Source organism: Nematostella vectensis, chromosome 14 (genome assembly GCF_932526225.1).
Source record: "Nematostella vectensis chromosome 14, jaNemVect1.1, whole genome shotgun sequence".
Lineage (NCBI taxonomy): Eukaryota > Metazoa > Cnidaria > Anthozoa > Actiniaria > Edwardsiidae > Nematostella > Nematostella vectensis.
The window spans coordinates 3,508,567-3,535,305 of NC_064047.1; the positions used below are offsets into that span (position 1 = coordinate 3,508,567).

General features: G+C 38.7%; 1 protein-coding gene and 1 long non-coding RNA gene across 4 annotated transcripts; one reads left to right on the forward strand and one right to left on the reverse strand.

The window, feature by feature from the left end:
• Nucleotides 1-1,554: 1,554 nt before the first annotated feature.
• LOC5502534 (moesin) lies at nt 1,555-24,552 on the reverse strand. 3 transcript variants are annotated; one of them, XM_032370803.2, is made up of 17 exons: nt 24,398-24,552; nt 19,735-19,857; nt 19,492-19,575; nt 19,210-19,305; nt 16,856-16,960; nt 16,340-16,429; nt 15,408-15,481; nt 15,012-15,095; nt 13,658-13,804; nt 12,268-12,364; nt 11,009-11,172; nt 8,356-8,477; nt 7,097-7,224; nt 5,842-5,997; nt 3,885-4,094; nt 3,518-3,698; nt 1,555-2,278 (listed from the first exon to the last, which is right to left on the reverse strand). In XM_032370803.2, exons 2-16 carry the CDS (start codon nt 19,744-19,746, stop codon nt 3,534-3,536), a joined length of 1,734 nt encoding a protein of 577 aa, XP_032226694.2. In that variant the 5' UTR covers nt 19,747-19,857; nt 24,398-24,552; the 3' UTR covers nt 1,555-2,278; nt 3,518-3,533. The 3 variants fall into 3 exon arrangements, with proteins under 3 accessions (XP_032226694.2, XP_032226693.2, XP_032226695.2); XM_032370802.2 differs by lacking the exon at nt 24,398-24,552 and adding an exon at nt 20,205-20,357; XM_032370804.2 differs by lacking the exon at nt 24,398-24,552 and adding an exon at nt 20,101-20,239.
• LOC116610002 lies at nt 24,449-25,416 on the forward strand. Its single transcript, XR_004293212.2, has 2 exons — nt 24,449-24,582; nt 25,153-25,416. It is a non-coding gene; the product is annotated as an uncharacterized LOC116610002 (long non-coding RNA).
• Nucleotides 25,417-26,739: the final 1,323 nt, after the last annotated feature.

Genomic DNA, 26,739 nt, shown 5'->3' on the forward strand with positions numbered 1-26,739 from the left:
CTTGCGGTTCTTTTGTCGAAAAGTTGTGACAAGTGGTTTTGATTACGCGCAACGCTCATTGTTTTCTCATCAACTCTGATTGTTCACGCGCGTTTCTTGATCATCTACGCGAAATGCTAGTTGTTTTCTCATCAATTCTGATTGTTCACGCGCGTCTTTTGATTATCTACGCGAAATGCTAGTTGTTTTCTCATTAATTCTGATTGTTCACGCGCGTTTTTTGATTATCTACGCGCAATGCTAGTTGTTATCTCATTAATTCTGATTGTTCACGCGCGTCTTTTGATTATCCACGCGCACTGTTCATTGTTTTCTCATCAATTCTGATTGTTCACGCGCGTCTTTTGATTTTCTACGCGCACTGCTCATTGTTTTCTTGCTAATTCTGATTGTTCACGCGCGTCTTTTGATTATCTACGCGCAATGCTCATGTTTTCTCATTAATTCTGATTGTTCACGCGCGTCTTTTGATTATCTACGCGAAATGCTAGTTGTTTTCTCGCTAATTCTGATTGTTCACGCGCGTCTTTTGATTTTCTACGCGCAAAGCTAGTTGTTTTCTCGCTAATTCTGATTGTTCACGCGCGTCTTTTGATTATCTACGCGAAATGCTAGTTGTTTTCTCATCAATTCTGATTGTTCACGCGCGTCTTTTGATTATCTACGCGAAATGCTAGTTGTTTTCTCATCAATTCTGATTGTTCACGCGCGTCTTTTGATTATCTACGCGCAATGCTAGTTGTTTTCTCGCCAATTCTGATTGTTCACGCGCGTCTTTTGATTATCTACGCGCACTGCTCATTGTTTTCTCGCCAATTCTGATAGTTCACGCGCGTCTTTTGATTATCTACGCGCAATGCTAGTTGTTTTCTCATCAATTCTGATTGTTCACGCGCGTATTTTACATCCATCCATCCTATAGCTTCCGTCTTTTACGGCTATCACATCCATCCTCTGGCTTCTAAATCTATCCCTTAGTCGGTGACCAGTCTCGCCGATGTATACTTTGGTGACACATTTTTGCACGAAATGCAGTAAGCTAAGCCTTTTCGAGGTGTATGTATGTCTGCCTTTTATCTGTATTGTTATGGTGGGATTTTGGTTCACAAATGGATATGTTCGGCAATCTCGTCTGCCGCAAGGGTAGGTTCCTACTACTTGATCAGGGTTTTAAAGGCATGCTGCTGTAACCCAAGATGTCCTCCAAGTTCCGATCACGTCTGAATAAGGCTTTCAGAGGGGCTTTAGTGAACATTTCTTTCGTATTGATATCGTTGCGTAAGATGGTAAAATTACGTTCTAGGATGGTGGACACCTCGCGGTTCTTTTGTCGAAAAGTTGTGACAAGTGGTTTTGATTACGCGCAACGCTCATTGTTTTCTCATCAATTCTGATTGTTCACGCGCGTTTCTTGATCATCTACGCGGTTTTTTTTATAAATCCTTTTGCATATTATCTACTAGCACTGTTCATTGTTATCTCATCAATACCGATTGTTCACGCGCGTCTCTTAGTGCTTAGACCATAAGACAGGGGGACTCCACACAAGCCAAATATATCCAAAGCTTTTTATTTTATTCGATATAAGCACTCAATTAAATCTACCATTTTATATATTTTAGCCTAGTCTAAAATTTTACAAGTCGGGTCTGCAGTCGAATATCCTGATCCTGATTAGGACGCTGATCTACCAATCAAGGATTCGAGACGAATCACTTAAATGACGTCAAACCGAGTTCTCAGGTCCTCACGGCCATGTGGTGGTTACGAAAAGACTGGGGACGAAACCGTTATACAAGACGTCACTCAGGGATAGGGGGATGTTAACGAGTCTTAGGCGCAAGGCAGGAAGAGATGGAAATGTTTGATAGCCTTCATGAATACACCTTATCATCACTGGAATTCTTTCGCAGGGTAGACAAAGGAATTTTTATATTTAGGTCTATAAATGAAATTTTGATCAATTTGATTATGTGAAAATGTCGTCCAAAACTACTCTTATAAATCCATATCTGTTTTGTACAGCGAGTGCTGAAAGGGTGCCCATTCCATAGTTGTTATTACAAAAAAGTCAGACCTGCCCCACACAGCCTAAATGCTAGGTTACATGAGACGCAGTTGATATTAGAGTTCGGGTAATATTATGGCATTTTGTTGAATGTCGGATAATTGCATATTATATTAAAGTACAAAACTAAATCAGCCTAGTATTCAATGTTCGTGTAGGTGGGTTAGCATCCCAGCTGACGGAGACATGTGAAGAAAGAATCCACGTCACCTGAAATAAAGAAAATTCAATTTTACATATTAGTATTCATATCATGTCAACGTCCAATTTCAAATTCTACTACGCTTATTGGATGGGACTGATCATTATCACACCTCATGCACCCCACCCCACCCACCACCCTGGTAAAACAAAATGGCCAAAAATTTCTTATTAAGGAATCTTCCTTTTTCCGTGAGGAAAAAGGAAGAGTCAGGCCTTCGGTTTGGGAGCTTTAAAGAGCAGTAAGGGGAATGGCCTTATAAGCCAGCGTAAGGAGCAAAACAAAACATAACCACAGTCAACCGTTACAGTGAGGACACAGAAAACGGGCCATGTTGAACTTTGACCAATCAGATACAGCTTGAACACCGTAAACATTTTGAAAAAGAAAATCCAGTCAATCAGGTTAGGGTGTTCCCACGCTTAATCGACAAAAATAGAAAAGTAAACATTCTGAGAGGAACTACTTTCGATATACACGCTGTGCAATGAATTATCCGGTAGAACTAAGGTACATTTCCTTGTGATGTGAATGAAAAATAGACAAAAGTCTAAAGCAATCTTGCCCAAAACATATATCCGATAAGGCCCGCACGGGCCCGTGTTTCCCACGGTCGACTGCACATACGAGGTCAAATAAACAACGTCCGGCCTCTCATTGGGTTACGGTTTTCAAGCCGAATCTGATTGATTGGTCAAAAGTGAGGTAGCTTTCTGTGTGTTTCTGGTGTTCCCCAGTACTTTCTGGCACACATCTGTGCTAAACTTCAGAATACCAGTCCACATTTTAATGCCTCTAAATTTCATCGGTCCGCGGTCCGCAGTCCAGAACTACTCCAGAATATAAAGTCCAGAATATGAAGTATACATCATTGCACAATTAATTTATAATACTACTCAATATAAAATATCCATCATTGCACAATTAAATTATAATAGGATATGTCATGTTGGTTCGCGGTCCGCGGTCCGCAGTCAAAGACTACTAATTCATCCATAGGCCTCACAGCAGACTGCGGACCGCGGTAGCGGTGACTTAGATTACTTAAAGTTATCATTTTGATACTTCGTTCTATAAATATGCAAAGCGGCTTCACAGCGGACCGCGGACTGAGGACCACGGTAGCAGTGACTTAGATTAATTAAATAATTTCGTTAGATGAATCTGAAAGACAGCTCCACTGCGGACCACGGTTGTAACGTGGCTCCACAGCGGACGGGTATTCTGAAGTTGCTTGTCTGACTGACCTGACAATGGCAGGAATTACAAGTTCTCAAATTGGTCAACACGACTTTTGGTGTTCCCTTGTCGAATCTGTTTTAGCGTTTTGTACTTGTCACGTCCGTGCCTCGCGTTTTCATCGTGGAGCTTGTCATAATGAGTCTGTTTCTTCTCATCTCTGGCAGCAGCCAGGTCCGCACTTAGATCCTGGCGCAGGACAACAAACAACATTTAACACGAGTAATATACACAAGGTTTTTACCCCTACTGAAGGGCCTCGAAATCACAAAACAACATTAACCAATAAAAACTATATTCGGCTTGTGATCAAACCTGTTTGTAGATTATTGCTGTCAGTACTGGAAAAGCTCTTAAAATCAAAACCCAACTTACTTGTAAAGCTTTGCTGCGATTTTGAGGTTGGCGATTTTCCTCAGATCGATCGCCAACAATGCCTTCATGGCACAGGTCAGAGCTTCTATCTCCCTGCTCGTCCTTATCAGGGATGTGCTCCGCTGGCATCATCTTGGACTGGACGAGCATTTCCTCTTGCATTCGGAACTCCTCTTCACGTCTTTGTTGGTCAAGTCTAAGCTCATCCAGCTGGGATGAAAAGGTACAATAAGGTGGTATCAAGTTCATAAACCTATCTCTTATTGGTTGCACTCCAAGAATCCATGTGCTCTAACCTGTATTGAATCGTAATTTTGTGACATGAACAGCATAATAATTTCAGTAAAAAATAAAATAAATACAATACCCTTCCAAGTTTTTGTCCATTTTGACATTGACTTTTTTCGCTTCAATACTAAGTAAACTTACATTTTGATGTTGCACAGCATGACCTTATCCTAGCGTTAACAGATATGCAAAGCTATTAAAGATTCACATCTACAAAAACAGCGAGTTTTGACTCGCTTTAAGCGAGAACTGTTTGACAAAAAGAAAAATAAATAGCACATATAAAAAATAGATGGCTATCCAAAACCACTTGAGTAGGATTTTTTTTAATGTACGCCAGCATGTTTTGCCTGTGCAAGTATCCTAAAGGAAGGTATTGATATCATGGTATTTTAATTATACATATTACATTTATTGTCTTTGTAAATAATTTATAATTGAACAGTAAGTGTTCTGGTTCTCGCTGCAATCTACAGTAGTTCAAAACTTCAATAACGATGAGTTAATAATATTCACTCTATCGTGCCCAATATGCAGATACTAACATTTTAAACATACTTTGTTGCAAAGCTAGAGAGTATTGTTTTAGTAAGTTGGTGCTAGTTACAGTAGAGCAGAGTGGAACATAGTCGAGACGAGTTGATTGCAGTAAAGAGAGAACAAAACAGTGACGGAAAGAAACAAAGATGGAACCGAGAGAAAGGTTAGCACTTTCCTGGCATGCTTAGAGTAACACATGCAACTAGAATAAGAGGAAAAAGTGGTTTTAGGTAGCTGCAGACTAGCTAAAACAGGGGTAGGACCAGTTTCATGCATGGCTTCACCCATGCAAGACTAGAGGCTACCTTCCAGAACTTGCTGTAAAGGTTGGTAAGCTTTCCCAGCTTTATCCTTGTTTTCTCCGCCTTGGCTTCTACTTCATGATACTATTCGCAAGGTGGTAACAGAGGAGAAGAAGACAACGCATGGATGAGTAAAAGGGGAAAGAAGAGATGTGACAAAGATGGAAAGATAGCACTGAAAGCCTGACTGCAAATCAAGCATATTTTGCAAAAGATGGTAACAGAGGAGAAGACAACGCATGGATGAGTAAAAGGAGAAAGAAGAGATGTGACAAAGATGGAAAGATAGCACTGAAAGCCTGACTGGAAATCAAGCATATTTTGCAAAAGATGGTAACAGAGGAGAAGAAGACAACGCATGGATGAGTAAAAGGGGAAAGAAGAGATGTGACAAAGATGGAAAGATAGCACTGAAAGCCTGACTGGAAATCAAGCATATTTTGCAAAAGGTGGTAACAGAGGAGAAGAAGACAACGCATGTATGAGTAAAAGGAGAAAGAAGAGATGTGACAAAGATGGAAAGATAGCACTGAAAGCCTGACTGCAAATCAAGCATATTTTGCAAAAGATGGTAACAGAGGAGAAGAAGACAACGCATGGATGAGTAAAAGGGGAAAGAAGAGATGTGACAAAGATGGAAAGATACATAGCACTGAAAGCCTGACTGGAAATCAAGCATATTTTGCAAAAGCCTTATTGGCAACAGAAAAAAAAATAGGTGAATTAAGAAGTGAACCCAACAAGACTGTCTTACAGTAGTTTACGTATAACTACATACATTGCTTGTAGATGGTAAACTGGTTGCAAACGAATCCTCATAAGCTCACCTTTTTTAAGTTATCCTCCAGTTCTCTCTGTGTTGCAATTTTTTCCTCTTCCAGACGCCTCCGCCTCTCCTCTTCTGCTTGTTTCTCTTCTTCCCTTCGCTTGGCTGCTTCAGCAAGCTCCTCTTTCTCATGCATAGCATTTTCACGTTCTCGGGCCTGGGTCATGATAACAAAAATGTTTAAATTTATATTATACAATTCACACATTATTAAAGGTCCACAAAGCAAACCCAAAGTAAAAGCTAAAAATCATATTAACAATCATAAGAGATAAAACAAAACAAAACCATAAAGCTCTGAAAAAAATATGTGAACAAGTTACTTCACTATTTTTGGATGATCAAAACGAATGGGTTAAGAAAGAAATTACAAAAAATATATTGTTTATACAAAGAATACTAGTTATCAAAAGGTGGGGAGGAAAGCTCTTCCCGTCGTATCTTTTGTTATAAATTTCGCACTTTTAAGCGACAGGATCATAGCGTGCGTTTGAGAGATCCACGCTCCTCTTAGAAACCGTCCAATGGTAAGCTATCTGCTGTAATATTTACCTTGTTCTGTCTATCATTGATTTGTTTACAAGATCCGGGCCTTTTGAGGGTTTGCATTTTCTGTTTGTAGTTTTCATGTCATGCGTGGCGCTCTTCAGGGCTGGACGACCGCAGTGTTTAAAAAAATATTTAATTATATTTTATTGTGCCCTCGCTTACGAAGTGCTGCATCGTTCCGTGATTCCGTTTGTTTCGCTTACCACGCTGCCTACTGATTTGTTGTTAGTAAATCTTTATATTTTCGGGGAGCTCATGATTAGCATTAGCCTTGGTTTTTGTATGAGTCTCTTGCCTTACCATTTCTGCCTGTAGTTATTCTATATATAATCCAACTGTAATTATGGCAAACAAATAAACTGAATCCAGTGCAATAAACAATTCTTCGCTGTTCTCTAGCTCGTTGAGGTGTCTCATTGTATGAAATTGGACATGCGAAATGTTTGCTGTTGTAATAGGCATTTTTACCCTGGAATCTAAACAGTATATATATATAAATATATATAAACAGTTGAACAGTATTCGACTTGTCAAAGTCCGCAGCTCGTACAGATCGTTTCTCTGCGGTGTCCTTGATCAACTGACGCCGATAATATAAGTTATTAGCAATGCGTGCCGGGAATTAGGAGTTTCTGTGTATGAGAAAGGTTGATGGGATGTGTAATACATCTGTAATACTGCTACTACATAGGGATACTGTATCTTACCGCTCTTTCAAATTCTTCTTGAAGTCGCTGGGTCTCGGCTTCTTGTTCCTGAACTCTCTTTTCGAGTAACTCCCTATTCTGCTCAATCAATTTTCTCTCCTTTTCTAGTTCCTCCTTTATTCTCCTTTCTGGAAGAATAAAAAGTTATAAATATATATAAGTTATTAGCAATATATCTACATATAACAGGGGATTACAAAACTAAGATTATGTATTTTTCAATTCTTATAAAGAATTTTATTGTTATAAAGAAAATATAGGATAAAAAAAATCATGACTCCGATAAAAGTAATAATAAGATAAATGGAAATAAAAATAAAATAAAAATAAAAAATAAAACAACTTCCTTTAACAACAACAATAATAATAACAATATACTTTATTAAAGCCTTTCGTAAAATAATTGAGATAGTACAGGCGCTCTGATTGGTGGGATTGGTCACTTTCATTACATGATAAAGGTCATGCGATGCCGCAGCATAAAATTGTGAAGGGGAATTCGTGCATCATCACTCAACAACCCTGTGAACTCCCAAGAACTTTTACCTTTTAACACTAAAAAATATTATTCTTCAGGAGAAAAACGTGTGTCAAAGAATAGGAAATGTAAATATTGCTTGGAATCTGAAGCAGTTTTTCAAACTGTTTTCTGCACGTGCGCTGACGTACACTTGAATAAACCCAATAAGTGCACGCTGTTGTTTTTTTATCGTTTGTTCTCTATCTTTTGCGTAGGATTTAAAATAATTTTACAAAAGAAAACATTCTTTTTGTGCCTTATTTGAGTTTTTATTTCTTAATTGTAGTGTGACTGAATTACAGGCTATGTGTGCAACTAAAGTTGATATCTAACAGTAACAAATTTAATCTGTATTTATGGCGACAGGGTGAGACCTCCTTCCAGACCTAAGGCACATCAGATCCAAGGCACATCAAACCTAAGGTGCATCAGATCCAAGGCACATCAAACCTAAGGAGCATCAGATCCAAGGCACATCAAACCTAAGGTGCATCAGACCTGAGGCACATAAGCTATAAGGCACATCAGAATCAATGATTCTGTTATGAATCAGGGCATAAACAAAACTACTAGGCTTAATCTGATGCCAGCATGCTGGTTGATGTTGGCGCTACTGCATTTGGATGGAGCTTTACACAATACTCAATAACAGGGAAGAAGAATTCTTTACAAGGTAGTGCCATAGCACCATACTCTATGTGCTTCACATTTCAACATGTGGGTGTTCTTAGACTTTTACCTTCTTCCTGGGCAGCCCTCATTTCTTCTTTTTCGGCCTCACTTTGTTTTAATTTTTCTTCAAGTAACTTTCTATCATTCTCAGCCTTTGTCCTTGCTTCTGCCTCCTTAACAAACGCATTTCTGGAAATAACACACAACCGCCATGTCATGGAATTTTTAAAAGTGAATAAATAAACGGTATCAGGGACGATCGCCGTCACGACGATCACAGTTTATCATGATCCCCTACTTAGAAAGAACTATCACATTAGTCGTACTTGGCATGCTTCTGACAATTCTCATAGCAACACTTTCCCCCCTTCTCCCCCCCGATTAATATGGGTGAGAGGCGATTTTTCAGCTCAAAACACAGTCGCTAGGTGATCATTCACCCTCCAACATTGAGGAGGGGGAAGTTTTGTAACAGAACTGATTATCTCAGAAGTGGAATGATTGGAATTTGTCATGCACTAGCCATTTCCTTGTTTTAATATCACACAATTTGCGAGGTGAAAAATTGATATATATCGTGTGTATGAATGTGAACAGCAATTGTTCAATAACGATGAAGATAAAGAGTCGTCAAGTGCCTAGCGTGTATCTGATAACTTATACCCAGGCTGATATAGAAAAAATTGCCACTAGAAAGTTTTTTGTGGAAATTGAGAGAGGCCTTTGAATACTCTACCACTAGCCTAGTTAAAAACCCTCAGTCATCTCATATCATTTCCCAATGGGTGTGCATCAAGGAACAACACACAGAGTCAGGGTTTCATTACCACATGGCAGTAATATTCAAAATGTTTCGAAGGGGCTTGCAGCTCTCAATACGGAGCCAATGTAAATTTCTCCAATCAACACTCTAATTACTACATAGACAATACCCAACTAAGGATGATAGAAACTTCATAAAATCCGAAGGCTATCCGGATCTTGCAAATGGCGAAGCCCCAAGGACCGAAAGAGCAAGCCAAGCTCGACAAGCAGGGAGACGTCCAAAGGGAAAGCAAGCTTGCAAAGCATGGTTTAGTGTGTACGAGTTGGAAATAGTTGCAGCTAAGAAAATCAGATCTTGGCTGCAGTTAATGGCATATGCACAAGCTCAAAAAAGGAGGGGGGCACAGATATTGCTGAGTTCATCACTTATCGAGTTGCAAAGAAAATAGAGGAGGCTATAAGCATTGCATGGGAGTTAAAAGAAGCACCAGAGAAGCAAAAGAGAGCGCAATTGTCACGTATAGACATGGCAAATGGCTCCCACTAGCCTAAGAGATACTTGGGCAAAATGGCATCGGTATTTACGACTTCTCGGAGGCAGTGCGATTGTTTCTGAAAAAGGGAAGATCTGCAGATCTGTGAAGCTCGGAAGGACGAGAACTGGAGTAAATTGTCGTATCGTGGTGACCGTCGATGGGAGATGAGTTTCTAAGTCAGAGACATAAGTTGAAGAGCATCGGCCCGAGGATGGATCTCTGGGAACACCAAAAGTCCAAACATATCCAGTAGTGAAAAATATTGTGACGATAAAGAGTCAGGAGCACCCAGTAGATCGATATTAGTGTCACCTGTGAGCACCAGCATTCCATCGTAGGAAGAGGTCATATATGCTCAAACGCCTCCGCCTATCCTCACCTGACGATGACGGAATTCCATTTATTCTTAAGAATGCGTACAATTCATCATAAAAAAACAGTGTTAGTAGAAATTCTCTGATTAATTATTTTCATTGGAATATTTTACATTGAGAATACTAGGTGATAACTCGGGCCACAATATTGCTAGTCTAGTCTAAAGGTTCTAAGCACTTTAACCCTTTCACCCCTGGGTACTTTTGAGAAAAATTGTAAGAAAAACAGACTGAAAACAGATACCTCCCCCTATTTCAAGTCCAAGACTACCAGTTAAGCTACCGCTGACCCAAGATGGTATGCCTTGAAGTTTCCAACAATGCACTGCGGTGCCTTTTCAATCTAGCAACGGCATTGCTACAACCTGTTGCTTACAACCTTTTTTTGCTTGTAATTTGCTTCAAATCTATAGCTTTTTCATATCTTGAGAGTGCCTTAGGACATCATGAAGTCTATTTGGGCATATCAGTGCTTATGGATGTTTGCATGATGAGGTTGATTCAATGGGATAATTCCTTGTTTGGGTTTCACCGAGTGAGAAAGAAATGTTCTTGTGAATGGCCTTATACACTCCAATGTGAATGTATTTCCAAACTCCCATTATGCAGTGCAGGCATCCAATTTAGCCTAGACAGGGAGACTTGCTTCTAATGAAGGTTTTAGCATTTATTATTGTGGCTGATGGCTGTTAAAATGGGACCTGATGGAGCGCAATAAAGGTATCTATTTGTGACTTGATCTGTGTTTGCTTGTCTCTATTTGTAGTTCAGAATTTCATGTCTTTTTCGGTATGAAATGTTTCTGAGTTTAAGCATTTGTTTACGAATTGGTAAACAATCAAGGCTAATATTTTGCAGTGGAGTCAATTCTATTACATTGCTTGGATACGCTTTTGAAAGTCGTCTATGCCTTGGATGAATCCATAAGTATCAGGGTCTGGTGATGTTTAGTTTGCATTTCTGACGAGTTGGGCCTGTATTTTACAGGCGTCTGAGGACGTTATAGTAACGAAAGACCTGACTATATACTGAAGGCTACACCTACCTTTCCTTTTCCCTGCGTACTTTCTCCTCCCTGGCTTGCGCCTTCATCTGTTGAACTTCTATTGTGTCAGGCTTTCTGCGACGCATGTAAAGCTCATGGTTACCCATGCACAGAGCCAGAATACGCTTGTTCGACCTCAGACGTGGAGAGAAGAAAATGAAGTCCTAGAGAAATGAGTACTTAAATGTAAGCTGAACAGTAGTCAAAGATGTAAGACTTATCCACAAAGCCAGGATACACTTATTTGTTCATTAAGTCGGAGAATTGAATATATAACCAAAAAAGGAGAAAATGTTAGTGAAAAATAAGACGTTTTGACACGAACCTCATGGGCTATTGACTCAGAGAACATTCAGGCTTCAGGATTAATTGTAAAATAGATGAAATCTAAGGCTTGTTTGCTTCTAATTTAATCATATTTTAGCAGAAATACCAATTGGAGAAGAAAAATTGGAGCTATTATTTAAACCAGGTAAGTTTTGTGTATACATTATGTATACAATTATGACAACATTTGAAGTTATCTTAATTGACTACACCCACTAGACTGGACCCTTTAGACTGGACCCAACAGACTAGACCTGCTAGACTAGACCTGCTAGACTGGACCCACTAGACTAGACCAAACAGACTAGACCAAACAGACTAGACCAAACAGACTGTACCCCACTAGACTGGACCCCACTAGACTGTACCCCACTAGACTGTACCCCACTAGACTGTACCCCACTAGACTGTACCCCACTAGACTGTACCCCACTAGACTGGACCCCACTAGACTGTACCCCACTAGACTGTACCCCACTAGACTGTACCCCACTAGACTGTACCCCACTAGACTGGACCCCACTAGACTGGACCCCACTAGACTGTACCCCACTAGACTGGACCCCACTAGACTGTACCCCACTAGACTGTACCCCACTAGACTGTACCCCACTAGACTGTACCCCACTAGACTGTACCCCACTAGACTGGACCCCACTAGACTGGACCCCACTAGACTGGACCCCACTAGACTGGACCCCACTAGACTGGACCCCACTAGACTGGACCCCACTAGACTGGACCCCACTAGACTGTACCCCACTAGACTGTACCCCACTAGACTGTACCCCACTAGACTGTACCCCACTAGACTGGACCCCACTAGACTGGACCCCACTAGACTGGACAAAACAATCTAGACCCAACAGACTAGACCCAACAGTCTAGGCCCTACTAGACTAGACCCAACAGACTATTTATGATCAGCTTACCGGTGCTTTCTTGTCAATGGGTTTGATACAAAATTTCTTATCATTGAAAGATATATTCCTAATTTCACTCCAAGGAAAACCAATCTTGGGAGTCAACCTATAAATCAGAGAAAGAAAAAACATTATTATGGTCTGTAAAGAGTCTATTTCAGTCACCATTTTGTCATCCTTGCAAAACGAAAGTGTGAGAATGCATCCATTTGCAACAGCTGATTTGGGCAGAGCTACTGCGTCAGTACCATCGAAAAGTTTAAGCTAGCCCAAATTTCAGCATCTGAATTTCGGAAAACTTTTAAGGCTGTTGTTTTTGATTTTCGTTTGATGTGAGCTCTTCATCTGTACACCGTACTTTCCTAAGGCTGGGACAGCATTAAGGAGGATTCATGTTATTAGGGGAGCAGACAAATGTGATTATCGAACAACCCCTCATATGTATGAAAAATGTTTGGGGTTTGATGTTTACATATGTAATGTGAATGCGGAAAGCATGTTGCTGTTGCGTAGTCCAGACATTGGAATGTAACACATCTCAAGATCTTTACATTCATCTCACTGTTCTTGAACCTCATGATAACGATAAGTAATTGAATAATTATTTTAGGGTATTGTTTGTCATAAAAGGCTTATTGTTTGAACGGAGGCGCTAACGTTTGTAAGAAGCACGCAAATGACTTTTACAAAATAATATTGTTTGCACATGCTGTAATAAAAATGTTAATGAATATTTCGTTTACTGTATTGATTGCGAGGTCTTGTATTATTGATATTTTGTTTGTGTTATTGTTATGTATCAACGCGCAAATGAAAATAGATTTTTTATTCCTGGTTTTTGAATAGTGTAAATGAATGTGAAGAAAATGCAATTGTGTGCACTCAATTATGTAAAGGTCGTTTATGTATTTCCTTTTAGTTCGAATGATTTTACTTTCGTTTAAATGACAGTACATCGGCGTAAATGTTTGTAATTTTGGCTAAAATGAATGCATATTTCTCGGTAATGAAAAACAAAAGGTGTAATATTGATGAAAATATTGGCATTTCAAGTGAAATTAGGTGTTATTATTCACTTTGCTTAAACGGGATGTCTCGAAAGCATTCTGCAAATGTGGCAAGTGCAACATTGACTAAGGTCACTTCAAACTGGATTTTCTACATAAAAGCTACCATTCCACATGGCCGCCAAGATATTTTTGAACACCTGAATAAACAAGCTTTTAATTGAGCCTAAGCCTGCGTGTTCTCATAAAATGAGTACCTGGACCCAATTTTGGGCTCTTAGGTGATGGACTAACAAGCTGACAAGGGATCTTTAGTACTAATGAAATTGTCTACAATTTTATAATTAGGCACTTTAAATCTCTTTTGCTTGGATAATTAGCTGTTTACATACTTGTCGTTTTGATCATAGATGTTGAGTCCCAGAGCATCAACACCTAGGTATAGATCAGTGTGTTTCTTGTTCTTAATTTGGAAGTAGTTTACTCCATACATCTCCAAATCCTGTGTAATCTTCAAGTATTCAATGACAGCATCTTCCCTACAAAGCAACGTAAGAAATAAAAAATTTAGGTCTGTTAAGAAAACGGCAATTCGTTTTATTATGATTCATAAGTGTTTACTGAGCTATGCTCAAACATCAATAAAAGTAAAAAACATCGAGAATGAAGTGGTTTTAATGTGTTCTCTATCTCGAGCCAAAAAGCAGGAATGCTCATTTGAAACCCTCTAATTATTAATGTTGTGGACCTTTGCACATGCAGAGACATTTCGCAAGGGAATAAAATGACACTATTGTTATGCAGCAAAGTTATTTCAAGATTGCATTACCAGTTTGCTACATAACACTTGAGAAATGTCTCTATGCACGTGCAAATGTCTCCCAGGTGCCAACATAAAAAAATTAGTGTTAAAAATACTTCATTCTCGATATTGTGCTTCAAGATAAGGACAAAACTTGGTGAGTAACTGTATTGTAGGTTCACTAAGCTCCATTAAAAAGAGGAAGCACGGAATTGCTTGTTTTTCGATTTTTAAGCGAAGACATTGAATTTTTAAGAGGATTCGAAATATAAATAATAATTGTAAGAATTCTCTCTTTGGTCATGTTGAATCGAAATAATCTACACCTCTGTCCTTTGCATATATATGAAGACAACCACTAAGCTTTCATTTGCTGAAAACAACAAAGGTGTATCTGCTTTCTCTAAAACAAATTGAAGGATAACGCAACGTTGCCCGAAGCAAAGGTAGAAAATGGGGTATGAGGACATAAAATTTTACATGGTCAGTTTAGACTTGCCACTATGATCCCATCATGCTTAAGTGTAAGTTATGTCTCTCCGCAAATTTAAAGAAAAAGCATCGGTTATTTTTGGAAATATATCGGAAAGTTCATAAAATACTGGTCCGTTCATATGTTAAATAACGTTTAATTGGTAACCGATAAATAAAGTAAAACAGTAGCACATCAAATACGGATGATTAAATATCATCCTCCGAAAACATGAATGAAATCGACGAGATGTGAGACTACTAGATGTCAATTTTATAACGAGTAAGTTGAAAAAAATGCTATAAAGAATTACTTTCGATCCTCCTTAATCACAACGTTTTGTGACCAATGTGTTAACCCTGTTCTATTCCTTTTAATAGAAACACATTGGAACATTGAGTATATAATATATATAGTATATAATCAATTTTTCCTTAATATCACATAAGTATCCAGGTATGAATTTTCTTACTTTGCCATCCGACCATGCTCCTTCCACCACAGGATAATTCTCTCATCCCATTGTTCCTTGGACAGTGTGTGCTGGTCCAAAACCCTGTTTAAACAACACACACAAAGTATAAATTTTAATGCTTAACAACTCCACAATCTAAGTGGTGCAAACATACTTAGAAATGACAACACATGTGACACTCAACAAACAATGAGCAAACAATGGTGCTTCTATAGGAGTAAAACAATACATTATTTACACAATTGGTCTGTGGAAAGTTTTCCCCTAAGACTGCAAGTACTTGGGATTTTTGACACTATAGCCATTAAAAAAAAACTATATGTAGCAATGTTTCTTGTACTTGGGCATGGAATTATTCTTGATTGTCAGGGATTGCTAAGTTGCTATCTTTACCTGTCTGGAAGAAGTTTCTCATCTTTTATTAAGGCTGCTGATTCATCAGTATATTCTCCATGCTTAGCTTGACACTGAATGGAAATAAGGTCAAATTTTTATACAGTTGTCTGCATATTTGCTTTCAATGCAATAAATTTCTATTAAAAATGGCAATATCACAAATAATTCAGCAAGTCAGATGTACACAAAAAACATGTTCCAGTAAAAAAAACTATTGATCCATTGTCTCCTAAAACTTTATCAATCATTTGCATCATTTTAGTTTTAAAACAGTTATAGTTTTCATATCACTTAAAAAGACAAAATGAGGGGGGGGGGCAAAAGCTTAAAACCACTGACATTATTTATACAATCAGTGCTTAGAGCAACTTTGTCACCAGTTAACTTACTTAAAAACACGAATAATTGTTAAGGCAGCAGCATGTCTTTTGGAAGTTTCTTCGATTATATGATTGATAATTTGGAGTGGATGCTTCCTGCACACTAGCGCTCATCCCTTTGCAAAAGGTGAATTCCTTCCCAATGTGGTGAATTCTATTGCTAACTACATTTGCAATTGTGGCAATTGCCCGTTTCCTATACTCGTGAATTTTGAATCACAATCTTTCACCTCAATATCATATTTCTAAGGGATGGGATGGCCTGTAAAATAGCATGGATTCTGATAGATTCTTTTGTCTCTAGTGGTTGAGGTTTCCATAGACAATCCAAAGAAATACTTGGTGATAATGTCGCTTTAAACTCTTTTAAATACTGTAGGACAGCAATTTGAAAGGGACAAGAATTGCTCAGGAAAACAGCAAGTGAAAAAAACAATAAACAATGTCATAATACTAATTAGCACACGGGTAACATCTGATCAACCTTTTCAAATCTATTGTAAATCTGAATGATTATTTTTCTCCTGCACTCTGTTTACAACTTCTTACCATGTAAGATGCAAGCAAAACAGTGGTCTCAGGAGGACAAAAAACATCTGAGGTGAAGATGGCTTCCTTGATTTGAAGGAAAAACATTTTCTGAAATACAAAAAAGGGGTCCATCATTATTCATGGCAGATAATAAATGCACTGGTCAATATTTGCTCTAAAATTGGTCTACTCAGCAGTACACAAATTAATTATAATAATTGTTATAATATTATTTTTATATCATAATACAATACTGCAGGAATTTAGAGTGTCATTTTTTGGTTATGGAGTGTTGTAAAATTCCAACTACCAAAGTCCCTCAATTGGACACTGGGCCAATGCCACGGGTGGATCTAGAGGATGGCCAGGCAGACCCCAATGCCCCCATTTTCAGATATTTGGCTTAAAAATAACAAGAAATATAAGAAAAATCCATGATAGAACAATGCTCTGCCTCCTCCTTTCTTAAAAAGCCTTGTTTTGGCCGCTCCTTTTTGGATCTCATGGCCTCGCCCCTGAATGCTCCCAACTCACTTGGGTGACTTCTTGGATGAGCTCCTCAGCGACATCCTCAGGGAAGAACTTGACACGGAACTTGAACTGCAAAGGAGTTTCCTTCTTTACATCCTGACTCATTACCTGGTGTTAAAGGAATTCAACATGAGGTTGGTAAGGCAACAGTGATCTATTATTCTGTAGAGAACTCTAGAATAGTTAAGCTTTAACACTGAAGTTTGTGAAGTTTTGTTAATCGTCTCTCTTTTGGTGGACTTAAGAGTGTGGAGAAGAGGGAAAAACAATGTCATGAAGTAGTTACAGGAAGCCAGTTACGATTTCACAAAATCACTTAACTGCATGTTTTGTTAATTAAGAGTTTTGCATACAGTGATTTTTCATAATAAGAGAGATTGGAAAAGGTAGCATAAAGATCTATAAGAAGCTGCATTTGGTTTTCTTAAAATAAAGGGTTTACTTGGCTTTTTAATCAATTAAGTCAAGGGGAAATCAATATGCCTGGGCAAAAAAAATTTTGACTAGATTGGAGTTTAAAGCAAAGAAAGATATACATCTAAAAACGTCATAATGTCCACAACCACAGTTTTCAAGCTCATTAGGAAACTGTTACACTTTAAATCAATTGGGTGTTTATATTGTATGGTACAAAAAGCGCACTGAATAGATTAGCACCTAATAATGTTTAGTATTATGTTAGATCCTTTTACAGTAGGCAAAGGAAGACTATAGGCTAGATGGTGCCTCCTCTTGTAAGCAGTCCAAAATAGATTCAATATAGGAACATTTTAACCTAGACGGGGACCCATTTACTACGACATAAACAGGCATAAACCCTTATTACTGGAGCTCTGTATGACAAGACTGAGGCAATGTGATAAAATTAATAGGTCTGCTTCCAATCCAGCTAAAAATAGAAAGAAATGTTTAGTTTATCATATAGTTTTGACAAAAATTGAGCCAAACAGCCAAAAGCCTTTAGCAGTTTTTGCTAAAAAGATTTTAAAGAAATTATAAATTGGCAAGTTTTATTTTCTTTCCAGGTATAATTGAAGATTGTCATTTCTACATCTACAGCATGTTTGCATGCCCAGACAAAGTCTTTTTATTTGGTGAATTGAATTAAATTTACCTAAGATCTACTGTAACAACAATTTCTAGGTACAACCATTAATTACTTTTCTTGGACAGAATAATTTGTTTGCCAACTACAGGCTTACAGATAATGTTTGAATCTATGTGTACCTCACATAAGCCTTTGTCTAAACCCTTGAATGATCCCTCAAAACACAAATATGATAGAAAAGGCCAAATTTAGATACTGTTTATTATCTCTATCCATAGAAACAAAAAATATATACCCAGTAGAAGAAATAGCACAAGGGAAATTTGGGTAACACACAATGATCATGGCCAGTGCTGCACAATGGTTGGCTGATAAAAAAAATTATTATATATGTATGAGCCAAACAACAACAAGCTTTAGATATCTGGAATGATTCACTCTGCTAAGAGCTGACTGAACACATTCTTAACATTAAACAGAGAATGTTATTCAAAAAGTGTGTTTTGATGGGGTGGTGTAAATATATCACATCTACAGAAAGCTTTATAAACTCAGACTTTTCTTAGAGGTTTCCACATCCAATGCAAGCAGTAGTCTAGAGGTCTCTATTTTGTGAATGGGAGAAGTCAAGCAAAAAGAGCAAAAGTGGGGTACGCTAGTATGCATGACTGCATTGGGGCTCAAATCCCACTTTAAGTAAAATATTTTTAGAAATGTTGTCGTCACGTTTGCATTTCTGAAAATTACAGCTTCAGATCAATTGAATTGACAGGTGATATTAAGTGCAAAAGAAATCGGTTTGTATAATTTATAACAAAAAAGCCCTATAATACGAAAATTTTTTCTAAAAAACGATATAGAGGCACATTAAAACCAAAGATTATCTCACGCGAGGCATGAATAGAGAGATCAATGGCATAGGACAAATGGAGTCTTCCGATCCCAGGGGAAGAACGACCATGCAAATTCAGCGTGCCATAACAACAACGCAATAAAGAAGCTAAATCATAGACCCGGCCTCTATAACAAAGGTTCACACGAATAAATACTAAGGGTCCCGGGAGATATTATGGTTTAGACTTTAAACCGAACTTAATCGAAACATTCTTTAAATATCCCTAAAGTTAGTCATTATTGTGCATGTTGCAATTATAAATAGCACTGAGTAGCTGACAATCAAGCAATATCGATTCGATTGGGCAAGCTTTTGCTCTAACACGCAATCAAAACAAACACAAATGGGAACAAAAATTATCTCTGGATCCATCTACGATTTTTGTATTATGTTTGATTATTTTCTTTTGCTAACCTTCTTGTTCAGTTTGAGCCAGGAAGCGTCTCCTTTATTATCAGTGAATTGCAATCCAAAAAACCAAATCTCCCTCAATCCGATGGTTTTGACGACCTAAAATTCGTTCAAGACAAGAAATTATACAAGGCATTTTGGAGGAGTGACAATATATAGAACATTTCCCAAGTTCATTAAGCAAGTATCAACAACACATTACAGAGGACCAACGTGTTTAGGGTTCGAGCTTTGCACGAAATTTGCGTGCAAACATCCTTATAAATGTATAACAAAATTACTTGCCTGGTCGAATAGTTGTTTGCCGGTAGTACTGGGTTGGATTGCGAATTCCAACTCCGCATCCATGGTGGTAACACGGACGTTTATCTAGAAAAGGAGTTTGGAATTATTATTCGTGGGAATTCGAAAACGTTGAAATGTGGATGTTTAAGTAATTCGCAACGATAAACTTCAGCAAAATAAAATTCCTAATGTCCACACCAAGGTCTTGTCAAATGGTTATTTAGATTCATAGAATATACTTACTGCTTTCGGCATTTTGGTCGTGGGATGCTAAACTGCGTTAGCTAAATCAGGAATAACAGAAACAAAATGTGTAGATTTTGAGAGATTTCGAAAGGTACCCCTCTAAACCAACTTGCAGAAAATCTGTGGAAATAAGAGAAATACGAGTTAAAATAGTACAGAATTTGAGTGAATTCTGGTGTTACAAGAATAGCTGCACAATAAATAAGTGGTTCCCTCCCTATGTATAAAATTCGCAATGATAAATTCATTCAAATTTGGCTCATTTTCCAGTCAGTTTTGAACGAAGTTGTCTCGTGCAACGACGAGGTTGAGAGTGCCGATTAACAAGCTGTGAATTAGCCTTCACGATAATTCAAAATTTACCAAATTTCGAATAAAGCAGCTTCAATGCTTGGTCACTAGTCCTATGGAGTTTCTTGAGGATTTAGAAAATTTAACGGATAGTATCGCAGAGTTTTCAAACATACCTGAGCAAGCCTACGTTGCAACAAGATGGGTGTGCCAAATAGTCGTCGGTCATTGAGCTGACCCCTTACGCATTATAATGGACCCCCCTCAAAGGACTATTGTACCGCTGGACATAAAAGCATTCGGCTCAACACCCGGAAACGAAGTCCCTTGTGTACTAGTCTTAAATACTGTATAAGGTTATACGATTTAGATGTTTAGCAGTCCGACTCTGAAGACATGTTTATTAGTGGAAAGTGGATATATAAATTTCGGAATTTCGCCACTGACCGCAGACCCTAGGTTGTTTTTATGTACACCACAGGGGGCCCATAATAAGGACATTATCCCGGAAACGGCGCATCCCCCGTGACATGGATTTCCGGTCGAGTCAGTAGATCCTCCCAAAGGGGGAAGGGGTCTGGTTCCCGTTTTCTCTATCGCGTTTTTCCCATTTCAGTATTCCCGGCCGCTTTGCAGAACACCGTTTCCGGATATTGTGGCTGAATCCGTCCCAACGCAGGAAAACATGTCTCCTGTCCAAAGTTTTTTGTCTGGTTTGGGCTGAATGCATTTTTTCCAGGCTTTTTATAGTGTATGAATTTGTTTGTTACCTAACCAACCACGGCTTCACTTTTCTAAGCGTAAAGCGAGAGGAAGGGAAGGGGGGGGGGGGGGGGTGACTATTTCCGCCTCGTTCTGCGAGTCAGCGGCTACACGTAGGCTACGTTACGCTGACGATGCCCTGTTGTTTCTCGAGGATGTTTGTTGACTAATTCTCTTTGCACCAAAGGTAGCAAGTAAAAGAGACTCACATTATTAAATAAACCCTCTATTTTGCTATTTGGGTTGCAAATCTGGCAAACGTACATTCCTTTGTTTCGATGACAATTATTCGAACAACGCAGTATCCCTATATTCTGCCACTTTTTTTCTCAGAGCAACCGGTCCTTTTATATTTGGAAAAGAGGAAAATGACCAAATGCGAGAGGTGTATCCAAGGGGAGGAGGGGGGAGACAGGGTCGTCGCGCAGCCCCCTCCCCCCCCCCCCCAAATAACCCCCCCACACACCACACACGCTTTTTTCGCCAGTAGAGGTGGCTGTGCAATGTCCACGTCATGTCTTTGTATCGTCGGTGGTATCGGAGATGGAGTATATATGATGGAATATACGCGCGGGCGTCAAATGTGCATATTTTAGCCCCGAGTGTGAAATTTTCTTACGAGGTGGTGGTAGCTAGATCGATCACTGTAATATATACCGACTACTACAGAAAACTCGACCAAAACCGGGAGTCGATAAGACTTCTTTTTGTACATTTTTCTACTTTTATCCCTTGGATCCCTGGTAACTTACCCCGAATTCGAGGCATCGGAAGTTAACTTAACGAGAACAGACGGATTTCGAATCATATTAGAGCGGGTAAAGCCCGGGCTAAAACGCATCCGGACTGCTTTGACACGCCTCGTTTAGCAACCTTATGCTGGAGGTGAAATACGATAGCCTCTTCCTTTTAACGATTTTAGAGGAGTGTTTGCCATTTCAATGGGCAATTCGATGCTTGAATACTTCATCTAAGTGTGTTTAGATAAGCCCTGTCTAGCCTAGCCGGCTCGGCTGAGATTCGCTGGTGCCTAGCCCCCCGCAGGCGTCTCGAGTGTTTTGGGCCTTTTATTGGGGGAAAGTAGAGGAAAAGGGTTTTTTATCTTTTTCGGGCTTCCTGTGGTGTGATCATAAAAAAAAAAAAAAAAAAAAAAAAAAAGCGAGGGTCTGGGAGGATAGGAAGAAAGGTAGGGATAGTACCATAGGAAAACCAATTCATAAAAACAGATGCTGAGATAGTACAAACACTCGAGATGCCCACGGAGGAGGCAAACTGGGGCCGAGGTTAATAACCCCAAATAAGAGTCGACCAGCAGGGTATGGCGTTTGCTGACTAAACATCGACTTTTTTTTTTTCAAATGTGCGTTGTTGTAGTCTTCTGCGCAGCAGCCCTTACGGCAGTCCTTAGTGTCAGTCTCGACGAGACTGACACTAAGGACGGCTGCGCAGGAGACTAGCGTTGTTGTCGACTTTTTAATTTTACAGTGCAACCAGTAAAACCGTGAATACATAAAATATGTGTGGAATGTTTATAGTCTTCTGAGGAATCAGACGCGAGAATTCAGACACTGGGACTTGTGTTGAGACATGTTTTTAGTTGACTGTTTGAATATCTTGCGAGGTGATTGATGATCGGAACAAGTTTTGCAGAATTAACCCTCGAATCACGACTCGGGAGCTCAAAAACGTAAATTATTTTCCAAAGGAAAAAGGTTTTAGATATCTTTGCCAAAATTGACGCATTAGGGATAAATAGAATCTCTAGTGCTGATCCAGTTGCTGTTTATTTTACACGCCCCATGCAAAGGCTAAATTCTTTAATGAAGAAACACACAATCTACAAGATTACAAGTTTGATAAGCGAGATTTGACATCCCCGCAAAGGTCTGATAATAGTGTCCATTTGACTTTATCTTCACTTTTTTGGAATTAACTAATGCATAGCTTACATAGTCTTGGAATTCTTTAGAAATAGTCAGTGGACCGTTTTCCGGATAATGATATTCTTGTGGTGCAGCTTATTTTTACTATAAAATCCATGGTATAGATATATAAACCTCTATTGCTTAAAAGGTTACACACTATTTTTTTTTGACGGTTTGAGCTTTGTCAACCTAATGCGCAAGGGTCTTGGGTAGCTATAATGAAATACCATTAATATTTACGATAAACCCGTGAATACACACTCTTATTATCCTTGGTATATAAAAAAACACATAAACCTCTATTTCAAAAAAGGTTACACTCTATCACAATGCATGTGTCCAAAATAAGCAAATAAACTAAAAAAAATAATGTTTGAAGAGCTGTTACATTCTTGTACAGTAAAAAAAACTGTTATCTATAAGCCACTGCGGGCAGTAACACTTTTTTTCTAATCATAGTTACTATAATAGATGAAATCACAACTCGAAATTTATTAAAACTTATGATCATCTCTTAAAACTGTCATCTTTGAGTGCCCGAATGTATATAAATAAACAAAGTGATTTCACCCGATAACAAGAGCTAATTCAAACTTAATTGAACATTTTGTACATGACAGTGAAATAAAATGGACTAGAGCAAGCGAAAATGGCGGCCGTTGAAAAAGGCCAATCACGCCACCAAAGCATCCATTCCCATCGGCTAATTCAAGCAAGTAAACAAGATATTCTCAATCAAATATCGCCAATAACATATCAGACTTCATTCATATATTGTTTTTGGAGTTTTCTTTGCGAATAAACCATTATATTTGCAATTATAAACAATAACAAAGGAGTGATTGATAGATATTCTTTAGCTTTCTTTTTTCTTTGTTAAATAAGCAGTTCACCGCCTACAAACATGTTTAGAACATGCTAGCACTTATCAGGAAAACATGTTCTCCTGCTTTTTTAAATACCTGCAGGCGTAATAGAGGAATTGAATTGGGTTATTGCGAGGTTGTACACGTAAAAAGCAGGCCCTTGTAAATTTGAGAATATGACAGAACATTCCAGACCGCAATCAAATGAGCCGTATGTATGGAATTGCTGCTCGCGAAAAACATCAATTTTCCCGCTAAAAAACACAGGTAAACCAACAGTAACAGTAGTGAAAAATTTTATATCCTAGATTACTTTTTGACAAAAACTTTTACATGCATTTTGTTGTTGCGATTAAAACCCCCTGCGGCCCGTTTGTGCGTGAGTGTGCCGCATCCGTGACGCATTTGCGTGACTAGCCGACCGTGACGTGACACGAAAAGAACACACGAATTAAAACTTCGCCTAAAAAGGCAATTGATTAGATCTTTATCTAAGCGTTTACTGGTGTAGTTCATTATATATTTTAGAAAAGTGTCTAAAAGAAATTATCGAGTGAAAAGCTAGGAAACTAATGTTAAAATCTCTCAAATATATTACATATCTGAAAATTATGAAGAATGGAAAATCAATTTACATCACCCATATAATGGTTCGAAATGGTTAGTCATTCTCATAAGAACGCTAGCACGTTAACGCTATTTTTGTTTTCTTTCAATTGATGCCATAATAATGAAGATGCACAACGGTTTGTCGGAGTTTCTTGGGAAACTATTCCGACAATTTAATAATTATTATGTAATATGAGCTGTACTAACCTTAATACCGTGGAGAGTTGTAAAGATGTTCCAAAGTCTCTTAGAGGTTGGAATTTTTAAAGCCCTAAAGCGAATGATGCTGACAACAACCGTCTCGATGAACTCCTTGCTTCGGGAATAATCAGGCAAAGAATGCGAAGAACAGTGTCACACTGAACTGAATGATCCCAAAGTGTTATCGTTTGGTAAGCAAGTGAGGTAGAACGATTGGTTGAAGGCTGACGTGTGGGGGTGTAAAGTATGATAACAATGCAAAAACAATGGTTTCCATGGAACAAAAGATCAAACTAGAAAAGCTTTAAGTTGCTGGTTAATATCAAAACTGCAACATCTTTATAAAAAGATGTTACTCATTTTTTAGATTCAAAACGTAGGGAAAAAGCAAGATCATTTTTTTCTTCCAAGTTCTGAATTTTATTACATTTAACAAGCGGTAACAATACCCATGACGAACATATTTTTCAGTTATTTGCTAAAGTTCTTGTGACATACAATCTGACACTTCTGTGTGTTATATCTCTTTATCAAACGATTGTTAACACTTTTAGATATTTAATTATCCAAATTAATTGATTTTCAGTCTTTCTTTCATAACGCTCTAAGCATGCTACCCTATGTACCTATGTACCTATGTACTTCGTAGAGTTTTAAACGACAACAGCCAAGATCCAGTTTCACGTAAAAAAGAACAATATCAGACAAAACCTCTCGACCCTTATCTCTGATTATCTGTCTGTTTTATTTTCTATGTACAGCAGACATCAACACTTCGCAACACGTCATCAACTCATCAACTAGTATCAAAAACTTCACGAAGGGCAGAACACTGGAAACGAGGCCGCGTCATCCCCAAAGCATGTAAGAACAGTTTGAGATATTATAAACAAAACATAAGACCAGGTTGAAATAGCATTTTACGTAGTTCCAAAACATGTAAGAACAGTTGGACATTTGAAAACCATACACCGTAACAGCCAAACATGTAAGAGCAGTTAGAGACAGCATTTACCGTAAACCCATAAACACAAAGAATGTTGTTAGTTTGAACCCCCAGCCGCAAAATGCATCAATCATTAAATAAATTAGTCTTCTTCGCAGACGACGGTGCGTGATTGGAGCGTTGTGATAAATAAGCACCATTAAGATTGTTTTGACGGTTGAAGCGTAACAGGCGTAACGGCGTGAGAAGTGAACCAGCGTTGCGAATCTAAAGGCCTGGCTAAACAAGACGACATGTCACATGCATGTCTCACAATTAGCCACCCAGCCCAGGGAGACATTGACGCGCTTTACAAAATTTGTCACGCACTACATGTTTTTGGCGGTGGCTAAACTAGGAAACATTTAGGGGACATGACTCACGCTACATGTCGCCTAGTTTATCAGGCGTGGCTCAGTTATTTGTTCAATAAAACCACCACGTATTAAAGAGCTTCCCCCCCCCCCCCCTCCCCCCTCTTTGGTATAGTTTTCATAAACTGAAACACATTTCCAAATATGTCTGGATCATCATTGCTTCGTCGCCCGGGTCGAGTCCAGTGCCCCCCTCGACACAGGAATCCCGAACCCCCAAAAACAGTAATTGCCGAATAAATCCACGAGAGAGCCTGCTTCGGCTAACAGTCTCGTGTGCGGTAGACTCTTGATTTGATCCCCGTGTAGCTTAAAGCCGCGTTGTCACCAGTTTACTTCCGGAGGTCCGACGGAAACCTCAACCGTTTAAAGACAAAAGAATCTATTAGAATCCGAGATATTTTACAGGCCATCAGCTCTAAATTATCGATCACATCTTCAAAGAAACTTCCAACAGACACACTGCTTTCAATATTTTGAAATATTTTTCGCGTTTACCGTTAAAAATCATCGGAGATTGCTGCGTAATCGACCGGAAGTAAACTGGTGACAATGCGACCTTAAGCCTCTCGCTTTTGCTTATCTATCAATCATTATGCTTTGTTAGGGAGAGGGGATATAGTCATAGATATCGTATGCACCTAGCCAGGCATTATAGACATAACGATATTAAATTAATTTTCTCTTGTTTATCGTTCTAATGTTTTGTAATGCTGGTTTGGCCTGTAAGGCCGTATCTCCTAATGGCGATGGGGTAATATAAAGAAAAACTGTAATTTCACTAAATTCCTTCTATAAGGGCATCTCCTCCCTGTGTACACCAGCATCCCCCCTTGTAAGACAAAAAAGATTAGAGTTTCTGCCTACCAAATAAACACAGCCATTGAAGTAACAGGGGGGGGGGACGGCTGGGGGAGGAACGAGGACTGCTCTCCAGGGATTCCCGTTGGAAAATTGGAAAAATACGCCGACAAAATACCTGCACGCCA

Excerpts from the sequence above, each read along its gene's own strand:
- LOC5502534 (XM_032370803.2), bottom strand. Across the intron at positions 8,478-11,008 it reads GTACGCAGGGAAAAGGAAAG|AAATGCGTTTGTTAAGGAGG; the intron begins GTAGGTGTAGCC and ends TGTTATTTCCAG. Across the intron at positions 4,095-5,841 it reads TGGAGGATAACTTAAAAAAG|CTGGATGAGCTTAGACTTGA; the intron begins GTGAGCTTATGA and ends TTTTCATCCCAG.